This window comes from Solanum verrucosum, unplaced genomic scaffold, assembly GCF_900185275.1.
Source record: "Solanum verrucosum unplaced genomic scaffold, falcon-dt-bn FXZP01000320.1, whole genome shotgun sequence".
Lineage (NCBI taxonomy): Eukaryota > Viridiplantae > Streptophyta > Magnoliopsida > Solanales > Solanaceae > Solanum > Solanum verrucosum.
The window spans coordinates 237,239-254,124 of record NW_026019989.1 but is presented as its reverse complement, the minus strand read 5'-3'; the positions used below and the strand labels follow the sequence as shown (position 1 = coordinate 254,124).

The 16,886-nt window shown below is 30.1% G+C and overlaps 1 protein-coding gene across 1 annotated transcript; it reads right to left on the bottom strand.

Moving 5' to 3' along the window:
* Window positions 1-2,446: 2,446 nt before the first annotated feature.
* Window positions 2,447-4,281, bottom strand: LOC125819209 (zinc finger BED domain-containing protein RICESLEEPER 2-like). Its single transcript, XM_049498684.1, has 2 exons — window positions 2,640-4,281; window positions 2,447-2,538 (listed from the first exon to the last, which is right to left on the bottom strand). Exons 1-2 carry the CDS (start codon window positions 4,279-4,281, stop codon window positions 2,447-2,449), a joined length of 1,734 nt encoding a protein of 577 aa, XP_049354641.1.
* Between the last annotated feature and the right edge of the window lie 12,605 nt (window positions 4,282-16,886).

Sequence of the window (16,886 nt, the reverse complement as noted above, 5' to 3'; positions counted from 1 at the left end):
TGCATAATATCATACATCAATAATCTGAATGATAAACCTACCTGAAAAGTATCGATCGTAACACAAAATGATGTACAATAAAATTTAAGTTACAATCATGAAGATAAATATTGTATTTAAACTCAATGGGAAACAATCGTCAAGCATAGTGATAGTTTACCTAATTGTCAAATGTAGCAATAGTTTACTTCAAATTAAAACTGTCCCAATACAATGTATTAATTTACTATGTGTCTGTTATTGTATACATGGTGTAAATTGGTGTATAGCGAATTGAGTTTTGGGTTAAAAGATTGTTAAGTACATTTTGTGCTATACTTTTTAAATGTAAAATATGCTAAAATCAAAATTAGAAAAAATGTCTTGAAATTTTCTAACATGACTCGATATACAAGTACAACGGACGTGCCGAAAAAAATTTACAATAATTAAGGTCTACAATAATTAAAAATTTCAAAAGTCAATATGTTCAAGAAATTTAAATACATTCTTTTAACAATTCCTCTTTAGAAAGAGGAAAAAAATTGTAAATGCAATAACATCAAATTTATCTAGTTTCTCCTTTCAATTGCAGCAACAAATTGGAGTATATTTCATTTAATTCAATTTGCTACTATTAATTTTCCAATAAAATTTTTGATAAATTTCATTTATGAAAACTTACCATGAGACTCCTATTTAAATGAGCATCAAAACATTTTTCTGGTATAATGTGCTTTCAAGTATATTTGTTTTTCCTCAAAAGACAAAGAAATATATGATTAGAATTGTGCTCAATAATTATGTTTTTTTATTGAAAAAAAAGTACATTTAAATAAAACAATTATTTTTTCTTTTTTTTCGGCTGAAAAATGGCTTCAAGTGCTTCTTATTCATCTTTCTCTTCAAAGGGTAAGAGGAAGTTCAATGAGGTGAAAATACTAAGTGTACTTATTGTGGCTAATGATGATATATCTCAAAATGCATATATATATCTCTTCAAAAGTTTGGAGTGGAGACATTAGGAGTAAGAAATGGATTTATGGCATTCAATATTCATGATAAAACACAAATGTGTTTTGATTTAATCTAATGATCTCAACTATGCCAATTATGGATGGTATCGAGGTAATTAATTCCTAACTAATTACAATTTAATCTTAATTTTATGTGTAATTGTTTGCTCCAATGTTTGTTTTAACGATATGAAATGACTCGATATACAGATGCATATTTTCTGAAAAATCCAAACAATATAACGTTTATCTATGTGTTAAATGTGTTTTTATTTTATTGAACGTTTTTTTTTCAATTACTAGGCAACAAAAAAGTTTCAATCGATGGGGATTACTACGATTATTGTGGGAATAATAACTCCAAATGACAATGAAGAATATCGCAAAAAAATTATGGAAGCTAGACTTGATGAATGCTATGAGATGCCATTAACAAAGGAGATAGTTTAGAGCCTTGTTGAGAAAATTTCTGACAAAGTTTAGAAGAAAATCAAAGGATAAAGATAGATTATAGTGCGTATTATAGAAGAAATAATATTATTGAAGAAATAAATCACCTCATTACAAGACTAAAGTTATATAATATAGTAGTTCTTTAGTTATGTACTTGACCTATACAAATATTACTTTCAAATTTGGTGTGTTAAAGATGTACTAGTAGAACATATAAATATATGATTATGATGCTATATATCCCTATTTCTATGAACTAGAATCCATCTTTATGTTGGTTTCTCATTCGGAGTGTCATATCTATCTTGAGGTCTGACTAATCATCATATATCATACCATATATCATATACTTCTCTCTACTCCTTTCTCTATCTGTAGGGACGTAAATGGCGCGGGTTAGGGCAGGGGAAGCCCTGACCTATTAACATTTTGACCCGCCCTACCCTGCCCCGTTTAACATCTTTCAAATAGATTGTCCTGCCCCGCCCCGCCCCGTTAAGCCCTGCCCTACCCTGCCCCATTTACAACAACAATCGAGACATTATACAGGTACATATATCTATCTAAATTTTACTGCCACACATCTTGAAATTCAGTAGAAGAGTACTCATTTTTCAACACCTAAAAAGTACTTCCAGAGCACTATTTATTATTCTCTTGTCAAAGAGCTTCCAGATGCCCCTTATGTACATAATAATAGGATTGTGCAGGGAAAGTAGAATATGCAATTCCATTAACATGTATGACTGGAGCTACTTCAAGTCTATACAAATATGTTCAATTGTTTATCCTTCATACACTGTTTGGGTCCTTTCCCAGCAAACTACCAAAACTAAATATTGTTTCAAAGTTTGATTGTGGACATCTTAAAATATACAGGAAACCAGATGCCATTCTTGCGAAGAAACTAATGTAGTTGAAAAGTGACTTATAGAAAAGGAATAAAGTTTCTCCTCTTCATCTCGTCGACAAAACTTGACTCCACATTTTCCTCTTCATCAATCAACATTGGGCATGAAACTGATCTCAGGCTCTTCCTCTTCATCAATCAACGTTGGACATGACACATTATCGATGGTTGAAGTCAAACCTAAAAAGAAAATTATAATACTTATAAGAATTGAATAACTAATAAGATACAATGAAAAAATTGCATACCATTTATTTCATTCCATAACTATGTGCGAGCACACATTAGAGCTTCCAAAGTAGTAGGATGCAATCTACTGCGATGCGGACTAATCAACCTCCCACTAGTGCTAAATGCTGATTCAGAAGCAACAGTAGACACAGGAATGGCTAAGAGATCACGAGCCATCTTTTGCAAAGTAGGAAATTTCAATCCATTTGTCTTCCACCAACTCAAGTTATCATATGATGGAGTCTGGGGTAGCAAGCTTTCTTCTAAATATAAATCCAACTCTGATTTTTTCTCCATAGTAGCTCGACTCGAAGCAACAAATCTATCAAAGCTCGATAGTCGATCACCTTCAATAAGATTAACGACTTCACTAGAGCTACATACTTCAAATGACTCCCTTGGAGAAGATAGTCTACTATTATAATCATGAAAGAGATCATAACAATGAGATCGAATTTCTTGAATTTTAGTTGAAACATCTTTACCACAAATTTGTGGAAGAAAGAACTCTACCAACTTCATCTTATATCTTGGATCAAAGATTGCAGCTATACCCATCATAACATGCACATCATCCCAATATTTTTGAAATTTCAATAACATTGCAGACGCCATAGAGCTAATCAAAGGATTAAAGCTTTTCGCCCAGTCTTCCAACTCCATCTTAATTTCACAAACTTTTGTAAAGTATTGACTGGAAGTTGGATATCGAGTCCCTGAAAATTGTTCAGTGATATGATAAAAGAGTTTGAGCTTCCCACAAACATCTTCTGCATGACTCCATTGCTCTTCCGTTGGATACGACTTATAGTTTGAGTCAGTTAGACTCAATTTTTTAAACACTTCTTTGTATTCTAAGGCTGTTCTCAACATTAGATATGTTGAATTCCAACGGGTAGGACAATCATACTCCAAATTCTTCTTACAAGAACAATGTAGCAGACGTGCAGCTTTTTCAAATCTCTCAATTCTACCGGCTGATCCAATCCAATACAAGACACTATCACGTATTTTTCCAATACTTTCTCCTATCAACTTTAGCCCTTCTTGGACAATCAGATTTAAGATATGTGCGGCACAACGCACATGAAACACTCGACCATCCAATAACAAATCTCTTTTATTAAGTTTCTCATCCAATAAGGTTCTCATCATTGCATTGTTAGTACTAGAATTATCAACTGTGATAGTTGATATTCTCCGTTCAAGATTCCAATCAAACAAACAATTAATCAAAGCACTACATAATGCATCTTTATCATGTGGAGCGGGAACATAAACAAACCTAAAAATATGACTTTGAATACCCCATGAATCATCAATAAAATGTCCAGTAATAGCCATGAGTCCTTTTTTGTTGCTATTTGAAGTCCACATATCGGTTGTTATTGCAACTCTACTCGTGACTCTATCCAACAAACTAGCAGTTTTTGATTTCAAATTGTCAAAAAATTTCAGTATGTCATTTTTTATCGTATTTCTTGAAACCATTTTAAACATAGGTTGGAGACTCGCAACAAAGTTCCTAAATCCCACATGGTCAACTATAGAGAGTGGATACTCGTGTAAGATAATGGCATGTGCAAGTTGTTTACGTGAAACATCTTGATCAAAATAGTATCCTTCATCATCACCCTCTATATCACCCTCACCTCTTGGCTTTTTAGCACACTTACGTAAATGATCCCACATAGACGTCGTCCCACAATTTTTAGCATTTTTATATTGAGATTTGCTATACTTACATTGACCATACGGAACACCATCAACATATACCAACTTGAAATTCCATGCTTTAGAATATCTCTTTCTTTTTCCCGGTACAACAACTTCATCAACTTGTGAGGCCTCGGACTATCAGCCTCTAAGGAAATAACATTAGAAGATGAAGCAGGCAAATTCTCATAATTTTGAGATGTCATGATTGCCTATTACGAAAACAGGAAAAAGAGGTTAGATTTCCAATATATATTTTTCACAAATACATCAAGTTCTATAATAGTGTAACTGATAAACTTGAAAATATAGAGTTCATCAGAACAATGGAATCATAATTTCCAAAATAATGCCTAACCAGAAGAATCACTATTCTAAAGAAATTTGTATTGTCTATGTAATTAGTTGTTTTGCACTAGTAGCAAACAAAGAACATAGATTCCAGCTAGCAAATTATACAAATTCAAACAAATGAAAAGTACTTCAAATCCAACTGATAAATCACAGTTCTATGAGAGAAATAGTACCTGAAAATGAAATTATAACACCAATTGAAGATATGAAGAAATCTGAAAGAATAGTCTTAAAAAAACAACGATTCAATCATGATTTGTGGCATCGAAATCGAAACCCAGATGGAGAATGGAGATGAGAATTGAGAGAGATGAAATTTGAGGAAGAGAGCCGCTACTTTCATTCTTTGAAGTAGGGCGTAGGTGATTAAGCGGGTCACTCTTTTTTAATCCGGCCCATTTTTTAATTTGGATTTACCCTGCCCTACCCTAACCCATTAGGATTTATCAAAAAAAATATTTTGCCCTGCCCTAACCTAACCTGCCCCGTTAACATATTTCCCTGCCCCTGCCCTATTAAGAGTGTAACCTGTCCCGTCCTATCTTGCCCCGCCCCAATTGCCACCCGACTACTGTGTACTTTTGTATTTTTCTATGTTGCTTGTTCTCCCCCCCTTTTTTTCTACGTAGGTTGCTGGTTATATAGCAGTGGGGGGTTGGTTCTTTTCTGAAAGGAAGAAAAAAAAAACGTGAGGAAGTGGAGAGACGTGGGGGAGTGGGAGGTGTTGGTTGAGGTTGTAAAGGAATACGTGACTCTTTAAAGTTAATTTACAATTATTAACTTTGGAAATCAACATATCGCAACAGTTGTTTCTTTTGTGTGGAAATTTCCGTAAGAGGTAACAACTGACCTCCTTTCTTGTATCTTCACATTAGCGTAAAAATAAAATTGTGATACTATATTTTCTTGTTTTTTTTCCAGCCAAATACATATAAGATTTTGCTCTACCTCTTATTTTATGTGTCGTATAAATTTGATATATTCATTCTCTTTGAGCTTTATTTTTTAAATTATTTTTTCTTTTTATTTTAAAAGAGCTTCTTAGTTGATTCGTGTTATTTTATTTCACTCAATGAATACGTAAACCTTAGTGACATGGAGTTGGTAGTTAACTTAGCAAACAATGTTTCAACTTATCGAATGGTCGTGCACAATATGTGTAATAATCTATAATATCATAGGATTTCACTTTTATTTTCTCTTATTTTATTTTTGTTTCATTGAAACCTTTGGTGGCATATAGTTCACATTTTGTTAGCATTATTACAGTAGTTTGTCAGCATTTTTTTAATCTTTAATTTTCTTTCTTTTTCCTAAATATATATGTTTTAGTGTTTACTTCAAGAATGTTATCTGCCTTTCTGTCTAAGTTATAATAATGCTATAACGTAGTCATGTCAACTGATTATTTTCCTTCGAAAGTTAAGTAGTTGGATGCGTAAAATATGTTTTCGTCCTTTTTATTCTATTTACTTGCGATTAAGTAGTTTTACCTCTAGAATAAGCTTGGGATGATTATCGCTTTAATATAGATTATTAAGTATACATTTTTAGAGAAGGAATGAATTCTATTTAGGATTTTATTGGAGAAAGAAAAAAAAAGAAGAAAAAAAACAAAAACAGGAAGTGAAAAGCGAGAGAAGCGGAAGAAAGGAAAAAATAGAAGAAAAAAATTAGAAACAACGTGAAAAAATGTATGGGAAAATGTGATAAAAAGAATAAAAAGAAATTCATTGAATAAAAACGAAATATACAAAACAAAAACAGAAGAGGAGGCAGAAGTTGAAAGTATAGGAAAATAGTAATAATAGAATAAAAGGTAGAAGTTTTTTTTTTGTTTTCTTTAAAAAAAAAAAAAAAAAAGAGGAAGAAGGAGAACGTACTAATAAAATATAAAAATAATAATAATAATAAAGTAAAGTTAAAACAGAAAGAAAATTAATATTAAAAAAGAAAATATAAAAAAAAAGAGTTAAGAAGAAAGAGAAACAAAAATACGATATGAAAAATAATAATTGAAAGTGCAGCATGGAATAAAAAAATATATATTAAAATTTTCTTTTTAAATACAATCCTAAAATGCTCAAACTCAAAAAAAAAATAAAAAAATCTCTTTCCTGCATAAATTTTAATTTCTAACTATTAGATACCTATATAAATTCTACCCATAATAACACAATATATATATATATATATATATATATATATATATATAAATACATAAAAAGGGAAAAGAAAAGAAATTACAGACGTTTCAAGATTTGTAAATATCTATTCCTCAACTTTACTTTAATTAGTTTGCATATACATATTTTAATTAATGGACATATATTAATAAAATAGGATAGTTTTAAATATGTTTTAAAAATAAATCAAAGAGTGAGGGTAAATAATTTTCTTAGTTATAAGTTAATAATACAATATCCAAAAAATTAATTTAAGTCATATAAGTCAATAAAGCGACCATGCTAGAACCACGGGACTCGAGGGGTGCCTGACACCTTCCCCTCGGTCAACAGAATTTCTTACCCGAATTTCTAGTTCGCAGACCAACAAAAATAAAGAGTCAAATTTCCTTTTGATTAGAGATTTAAATAAGGTGACTTGGAACACCAAAACTCAATTCCAAGTGGCGACTCTGAAATAAAATAATCTCTTTTCAAAATGTCACTACAATTGGAAAAACTCTATTTTCAAACAATTCGTTTTGAGGAAAAATATGGGTGTGACAGATATATATATATATATAAGAGAACCGCAGGCCCGCCTATGTGGCGCCACCACAAACCAAGATTCCCTTTTAATTTATTTATTTCCAAAATTATCCTTCCCTTCCATGAAAAGTTGTGACTTTAATGAAACGTTGCGACTTTTACGAAGATTTGCGACTTTTATGAAGAGTTGCAACTTTTATTAAGAGTTGCAACTTTTATGAAAAGTTTCAATTTTTATGAAAAGTTCTAACTTTTATGAAAGGTTGTGACTTTTCCAAAGAGTTGTGACCTTTCCGATAAGGTACAATAAGCATTTATTAACACTACCCATCGTTGTCTATAAATAGAGGGATTTCCTCTCATTTTAAAACAACAAAAATTTTGAACTATTTCTTCTTCTTCTTCTGTAGAATTAACTATTTGGTACTTTGTTGTTGTTGAGTTGCTCAATGAAACCATTATTTTTATATCAATATAGTGATGAATAGAATCATTCTATACTGACCGGATCTATTCTTTTAAACCTTGGGTACTATATGGGAATAATTTCCTTAAGGGGACAATGTGCATTCAGTGGACTCGATTTTTTCCTTTCTGTTTCATTCTATTGTTATAGATCCTGATATGTTTTTTACAGTCATTAATTTATGCTTAGGTTAATCAAGAGTTTGATGTAATCATTAGACTATTGGTGTCATGTAGATTAGAATTCTTAAACTTGTAAAATAAATTACTTTGATTTTTATAGAGTTTTCAGTGGCTAAAAGATCCTTGTGATGTCCAATAAGGGACTTTTGAGTGTTTAAAAGTTATGGTGGTTCCACACTACCTTGGAGTTTTAGTTATTCAACTTTCTATCTTATCGAGACATTCAATCGATTAGTGACATAAAAAATATAATGGAATGTAGTGGGATTGTAAGTATTGTACTCAACCTTAATCAAAAGTTTGGGGTTGAAATGTTGGATTGGAGTCAATTAATTACCCCTCAAAGTAGGATGAATCCTTATTAATCAATTATTAATATGGCGCCACCACAAACCAAGATTCCCTTTTAATTTATTTTTTTCCAAAATTATCCTCCCCTTCTATGAAAAGTTGTGACTCTTGCGAAGAGTTGCGACTTCTATAGAGAGTTGCAACTTTTATTAAGAGTTGCGACTTTTATAAAAAATTTCAATTTTTATGAAAAGTTGTAACTTTTATGAAAGGTTGTGACTTTTCGAAAGAGTTGTGTCCTTTACGATAAGGTACAATAAGCATTTATTAACGCTACCCTTCGTTGTCTATAAATAGAGGGATTTCCTCTCATTTTAAAACAACAAAAAAAATTAACTACTTCTTCTTCTTCTTTTGTACAATTAAATATTCGTGTACTTTGTTGTTGTTGAGTTGCTCAATGAAACCATTATTTTTGTATCAATATACTGAAGAATAGAATCATTCTATCCTAACCAGATCTATTCTTTTAAACCTCGGGTACTAGAGGGGAATAATTTCATTAAGGGGACAATATGCATTCAGTGGACTCGATTTTTTCCTTTCTGTTTCATTCTATTGCTATATATCCTAGTATTTTTTTTACAGTCATTAATTTATGCTTATGTTATTAATTGTTTTTTTAGTACATGTTTTAAACTTTGTTGTTTATGTTTATGCTTTCGATCATTATGTAGATATGTTAATCAAGAGTTTGATGTAATCATTTGACTATTGGTGTCATGTAGATTAGAATTCTTAAACTTGTAAAATAAATGACTTTGATCTTTATAGAATTTTCAGTGGCTAACAGATCCTTGGGATGTCCAATAAGGGACTTTTGAGTGTTCAAAAGTTATGGTGGTTCCACACTACCTTGGAGTTTTAGTTATTCAACTTTCTATCTTATCGAGGCATTCAATCGATTAGTGACATAAAAAATATAATGGAATGTAGTGGGATTGTAAGTATTGTACTCAACCTTAATCAAAAGTTTGGGGTTGAAATGTTGGATTGGAGTCAATTAATTACCCCTCAAAGTATGATGAATCCTTATTAATCAATTATTAACGTGGCACCAACACAAAGCAAGATTCTCTTTTAATTTATTTATTTCCAAAATTATTCTTTCCTTCTATGAAATTTTTTGACTTTTATGAAAAGTTGTGACTTTAATGAAAAGTTGCGACTTTTACGGAGAGTTGCGACTTCTATAGAGAGTTGCAACTTTTATTAAGAGTTGCCACTTTTATAAAAAGTTTCAATTTTTATGAAAAGTTGTAACTTTTATGAAAGGTTGTGACTTTTCGAAAGAGTTGTGTCCTTTCCGATAAGGTACAATAAGCATTTATTAACACTACCCTTCGTTGTCTATAAATAGAGGGATTTCCTCTCATTTTAAAACAACAAAAAAATTTAACCACTTCTTCTTCTTCTTCTGTACAATTAAATATTCGTGTACTTTGTTGATGTTGAGTTGCTCAATGAAACCATTATTTTTGTATCAATATACTTAAGAATAGAATCATCCTATCCTGACCAGATCTATTCTTTTAAACCTCGGGTACTAGAGGAGAATAATTTCATTAAGGGGACAATATGCATTCAGTGGACTCGATTTTTTCCTTTCTGTTTCATTCTATTGCTATAGATCCTAGTATTTTTTTTACAGTCATTAATTTATGCTTATGTTATTAATTATTTTTTTAGTACATGTTTTAAACTTTGTTGTTTATGTTTATGCTTTCGATCATTATGTAGATATGTTAATCAAGAGTTTGATGTAATCATTTGACTATTGGTGTCATGTAGATTAGAATTCTTAAACTTGTAAAATAAATGACTTTGATCTTTATAGAGTTTTCAGTGGCTAAAAGATCCTTGGGATGTCCAAGAAGGGACTTTTGAGTGTTCAAAAGTTATGGTGGTTCCACACTACCTTGGAGTTTTAGTTATTCAACTTTCTATCATATCGAGGTATGCAATCGATTAGTGACATAAAAAATATAATGGAATGTAGTGGGATTGTAAGTATTGTACTCAACCTTAATCAAAAGTTTGGGGTTGAAATGTTGAATTGGAGTCAATTAATTACCCCTCAAAGTAGGATGAATCCATATTAATCAAATATTAAAGAAATCATTATCTCCTTATAAACATTAGATTAAAAGTTGCAAAAAAATAAAGTTTTAACCATATTAATTGAAACATAAACAACAAAATATGCCTTTTGGCTATCAAAGTAGTGCCATCGACTGCGTAGGATTTTGAATAAGGGACTTGCCAAGACATCATTTAATCCAAATTATTTGAGCGACATACGTTGTTCCATTGAACTCCAAGAGATGTGTTTTTAAATTTTAATGAACTTATCAAGTGAACAACTAATTATATAAGATGTATAATATTTAGATTATGTATGTAGAGGTCTTGAATAGGTGAAAACTCTTGCAATTGATGAATAAAATGTTTGTACCACCTTTTGAAAATACAAATATAAACAATTAAACAATTACATATCTTTTCTAAAGACTTTGGTGATGAATAACTAAAGTCAAATGATGAATTAATAACAAAATGGATAAACACTTGGAATCAAAAATATTCTTGACAATTTATCCTAGGGTTGTACCCACTCAAAAATACTCATATTATCAAATGTTCAGAAGTAGATTATTGACGTAGTTCACCACCGCGCGAAGCACGGGAAATTTGCTTAGTGTGAAATAATTGTTAATATATCATGCACCTAATAAGAGCTTTGAGTTGTTATATATGGTATAAAATTAGAATTTGTGGGGTTAAAATAAAATATTTTATCTATAGTTGTGTTAAATTCATATACAACAAGTTTAAATAGAAAGGTGATGTTGAATATGATGAATATCCATTAGAGGAGAAAGTTAAGAAGGGTACAATAAGGTCTTACAATTATTAGAAATGTCAAAACTTGACCTGATATACACATGTAACACACGTATCAAAAACTAATTAATCGTAAAATAAGGTCTTACAATTATTAGAAATGTCAAAACTTAATATATTCAAGAAATTTAAATATTTTGCTTCAACAATGCTTCTTTAGAAAGAGGAAAAAGATCAACTCTTAAATACAATAACATCAAATTTATCTAGTTTATCTTTTCAACAACAAATTTGAACATATTTCATTTAATTCAATTTGCTATTATTAATTTTCCAATATAAAATTTTGGGAAATTTTATTTATTAAAACTTTTCATGAGGCTCATATTTGTCTTGAGGTTTGACTAACTACATCAAATTTATCTAGTTTATCTTTTCAACAACAAATTTGAACATATTTCATTTAATTCAATTTGCTATTATTAATTTTCCAATATAAAATTTTGGGAAATTTTATTTATTAAAACTTTTCATGAGGCTCATATTTGTCTTGAGGTTTGACTAACTTGATTTCACGTTGGAAAGTTCATTTTGAAGGATTAAACTTTTTTTTATTCTTAAGTGGTGTTAAGTCTCAATTTTGAGATCCGAATAACCTGGAGAACTAAAATGTTCTTTACTAAAACAGGTTCCATTTTACGAGCTCCGATTTGAGATTTCAGTACTAGATTTATACTTAACTTTAACTGGTTGATTGTAGTTTTGATATGGAATATTTACTTAAAACCAAAATCGGAAAAATAGTCTTGAAATTTTTCAACATGATTTGATATACACGTTCAACAAACGTGACAAAAAATTAATTTACAATAAAATAAGGTCTACAATAAATTTTAAAAATGTCAAAAGTCAATATATTCAAGAATATACCTCTTTAGAAAGAGGTGAAAACACTCTTAGCCAATTGCTCTTTCCAACTTTCCACAACAAATTTGAGCATTACTTCATTTAATTCAATTTGCTATTATTAATTTTTCAATAGCAAATTTTGCCAAATTTCATATTTGAAAACTTACCATTAGACTCCTATTTAAATGGAATTCAATATTCATGATAAAACACAAATGTGTTTTGATTTAATCCTAATGAGCTCAATTATGCCTATTATGGATGGTATCGAGGTAATTAATTCCTAACTAATTACAATTTAATCTTAATTTTATGTGTAATTGTTTACTCGAATGTTTGTTTTAATGATATGACATGACTCGATATACATGTGTAACACATGTGCATATTTTCTGAAAAATTCAAACAACAAAACATTTATCTATGTGTGAAGTGTGTTTGTATTTTATTGAACGTTTTTTTATTACTAGGCAACAAAAAAGTTTCGATTGATGGGGATTACTATGATGATTGTGGGAATAACAACTCCAGATGACAATGAAGAATATCACAAAGAATTTATGGAAGTTGTGCTTGATGAATGCTATGAGAAGCCATTAACAAAGGAGATACTTCAGAGACTTGTTGAGAAAATTTCTAACAAAGTTTAGAAGAAAATCAAAGGATAAAGTTATATTATAGTTCTTATTATAGAAGAAATAATATATTGAAGAAATATATAACCTTATTACAAGACTTAAGTTATATAATATAGTACTTCTTTAGTTATGTATTTGACCTATACAAATATTACTTTCAATTTTGGTGAGTGTTAAAGATACATATATGATTATGATGCTATATATCCCTATTATTATGAACTAGAATACTCTTTTATGTTGGTTTCTCAATCGGAGTGGCATATCTATCTTGAGGTCTAACTAATTTGAAATAGTTGTTAATATATCATGCACCTAATAAGAGCTTTGAGTTGCTAAATATGGTATAAAATCAAAATTTGTGGGGTTAAAACAACATATGTTATCTATAGTTGTGTTAAATTCATATACCACAAGTTTACGTATAAAGGTACTGTTGAAGACAATGAATATCCACTAGATGAACAAGTTAAGAAGGGTACTAAAAAATTATAATGAGTAATCTTTTGGTGGATTTGAGTTTTGATGGTAGTATAAAATCTTATGAATTTCAATCCATCGAATTTAGATTTATAGAAGAAAAATTAATTTTATTTGAGGTTTCCTTTGCATCATCCAGACCACAAGATTTTTGACTCAAAAAGATCGATCTTTGCTGCATGCAAACAATAATCTGTGCAAAAAAATTAAGACACAAGACTAGATTCAAGTATTTCAAGAGAGTGAAATTGAAGGCTTAGTAAGGATATAAATACTTTATTTGAAAGAATTTGAAATGGTGTCTTAACGACTTGTTTGATGTGAGATTCTTTGTTTATGCGAGGTAGAAGAACTTTGCAGGGGAGTCAGATTAGTTGAAGATGATATCGTTGCCGCCGCCACCAACGTCTCTTAATCTTCCCTCTGATAACTGTTTTTAAAAGGTGTTGTTGTCACACTTCTAGATATTTAATTTTATTTTTTAGCTTTTCTTTTGATTTTGCTATGTTTAATTTCTTTTAATGGGTTCGGTCATTTTAGGCTAGCCTATGTAGAGATTTTGATTTAGAAATAAAAGACGCTCTAAGCGTCAAACTTTTTTTTTGTAAAAATGATATTAATAATTACTTTGGTCAGGTCCTCGACATCGACTTATTTTGAGTACACCCATGGAGGGAGGAGGGTGGGAGGGGGGGGGGGGGTAAAATCAAAATTAGAAAAGAGATCTTAAAATCTTTCAACATGACTCGATATACACGTACAACACACGCACGTGTCAAAAAATTAACTTATAATATAATAAGGTCTACAATAATTAAAAATGTCAAAAGTAAAATATATTCAAGAAATTTTAATACTTTCTTTCAATGATTCCTCTTTAGAAAGAGGGGAAAAAACTCTTTAATGCAATAACATCAAATTGATCCAATTGCTCTTTCAAACTTTCCACAACAAATTTGAGCATATTTTATTTAATTCAATTTGCTACTTATTATCAATTTCCAATAGCAAATTTTGGCAAATGAAAACTTACCATGAGACTCCTATTTAAATGAGCATCAAAGCATTTTTCTAGTATAATGTGCTTTCAAGTATTCTTCAATTATACTTACTCAACTTTCTCGTTTAGTATTGCATATATAATTAGAACTATGTTAAATAATTATGTTTTTATAATTGAAAATTATAAAGTATAATCAAAATTAGAAAAAAGATCTTGAAAGTTTTCAACATGACTCGATATACACGTACAACGCACGCACGTGTAAAAACATTAACTTATAACATAATAATGTCTACAATAATTAAAAATGTCAAAATTCAAATATATTCAAGAAATTAATACTTTCTTTCAATAATTCCTCTTTAGAAAGAGGGAAAAAACTCTTTAATGCAATAACATCAAATTGATCCAATTGCTCTTTCAAACTTTCCACAACAAATTTGAGCATATTTCATTTAATTCAATTTTCTACTTATTATTAATTTCCAATAACAAATTTTGGAAAATTTTATTTATGAATATTTACCATGAGACTGCTATTTAAATGAGCATCAAAGCATTTTTCTAGTATAATGTGCTTTCAAGTATTCTTCAAGTATACTTACTAAACTTTCTCATTCAATACTACATATATAATTAGAAATATGTTAAATAATTATATTTTTTTAATTGCAAATTATAAAGTATAGTTAAATTAAATAATTTTGTTGGCAGAAAAATGTCTTCAAGTGCTTCATCTTCAACGGGTAAAATAACGTTGAACGAGGTAAAAAAATAAAGTGTACTTATTGTGGCTAATGATGATATATCTCAAAATTCATAATATTATATCTTCAAAAGTTTTGAGTGGAAACATTGGGAGTAAGAAATGGATTTATGGAAGCTAGGCTTGATGAATGCAATGAGAAGTCATTAACAAAGGAGATACTTCAGAGTCTTGTTGAGAAAATTTCTAACAAAGTTTAGAAGAAAATCAAAGGATAAAGTTATATTGTAGTTCTTATTATAGAAGAAATAAATCACCTTATTACATGACTAAAGCTATATTATATAGTACTTCTTTAGTTATGTACTTGACCGATACAAATATTACTTTCAAATTTGGTGAGTGTTAAAGATGCTCTAGTAGAACATATACGATTTGGCAGAAATATGTAAAATTGTCCCTCCTAAAAAGATTATTCCAGAATAAATGAGAAATAGTTAGAAGAGGTGCGCCAGCGGCGAGCAGAAGCAAGGTTATTAGATACCTCAGGAAAGCATATATGATTATGATGTTATATATCCCTATTGTTATGAACTAGAATACTTCTTTTTGTTGGTTTCTCATTTGGAGTGTGATATCTATCCTGGGGTTTGACTAATTTGAAATCATGATTAATATATCATGCACCTTGTAAGAGCTTTGAGTTTTTATATATGGTATAAAATCAAAATTTGTGGGGTTAAACCAACATATTTTATCTATAGTTTTGTTAAATTCATATACAACAAGTTTACATATAAAGGTATTGTTGAAGACTATGAATATCTATTAGAGGATAAAGTTAAATAGCGTACTAAAAAAAATATAATGAGTAATCTTTTTGTGGATATTAGTTTTGATGGTAGTATAAAATCTTTTGAATTTCAATCCATAGAATTTAGATTTATAGAAGTAAACAATTATTTTATTTGAGGTTTCCTTCGCATCATCCAAACCACAAGATTTTTGGCTTGAAAAGACGATCTTTGCTACATGCAAACAATAATCTGTGAAACAAAATTAACTCACAAGGCTAGATTCAAGTATTTCAAGAGAGTGAAATTTAAGGCTTAGTAAGGATATAAATACTTTATTTGGAAGATGAATTTGAAATGGTGTCTTAATGACTTGTATAATGTGAGATTCTTTGTTTATGTGATGTAGCAGAACTTTGCAGAGGAGTCACATTAGCTGAAGATGATGTCGTTGCCACCACCACCAACGTCTCTTAATCTTCCCTGTTGTAACTGTTTTAAAAGTGTTGTTGTCACACTCCTAGATATTTCATTTTATTTTTTAGATTTTCTTTTAGTTTTGCTTTGTTTTTGTAACACCCCGCTATTTGAAAGAACTAGAAATAGAAAGAAACTATTTTTGGAAATAATTAAATTTGGAAATTTTGCCAAGGTATGCTATGTATGAGTTTTGGGTCAACTTCAAACGACCATAACTCTCAGCACATGATGAGTTAGGTGAGCTACAAGATATCAAATGAAATATCTTTGAATTATCTTTCCAACGCCACCGAGCTTGCTAATTTTCGAGTTTGTATGAAGGAGAAATGCCCGTTTGAAGTCCGGTTGTCTGAATAAGGAAAGTCACCCGGATTTTGAAGGGTATTTTGGTCTTTTCATTTCCCAATTAGCTTAATTCGTTTTTAGTAATTAAATTGGGGTCTAAACTGATTGGGTTCAGTTTACGTTTCACAAAAATTACGCAAGGGTTTTGAGAGAAGAGAAAATATGAGAAAAAAGGAGAAAGAACCAAAGTTCGTTGCGTTCTAGAGTTTCGCTAGGGGATTTCGACAAGGGTTAATCCCTACAAGGTATTTGAGATCACATAGCATTGGTTTCATTCACCCATGTGCCAATCATGTTTAATTCAGTGTATTTACA

Bases quoted from the DNA above. Each gene is read 5' to 3' on its own strand.
- LOC125819209 (XM_049498684.1), bottom strand. From the start codon at position 4,281: ATGTGGGATCATTTACGTAAGTGTGCTAAAAAGCCAAGAGGTGAGGGT. The intron at 2,539-2,639 runs GTGCTCGCACAT...TTTTCTTTTTAG, and splicing joins TACTTTGGAAGCTCTAATGT to GTTTGACTTCAACCATCGAT.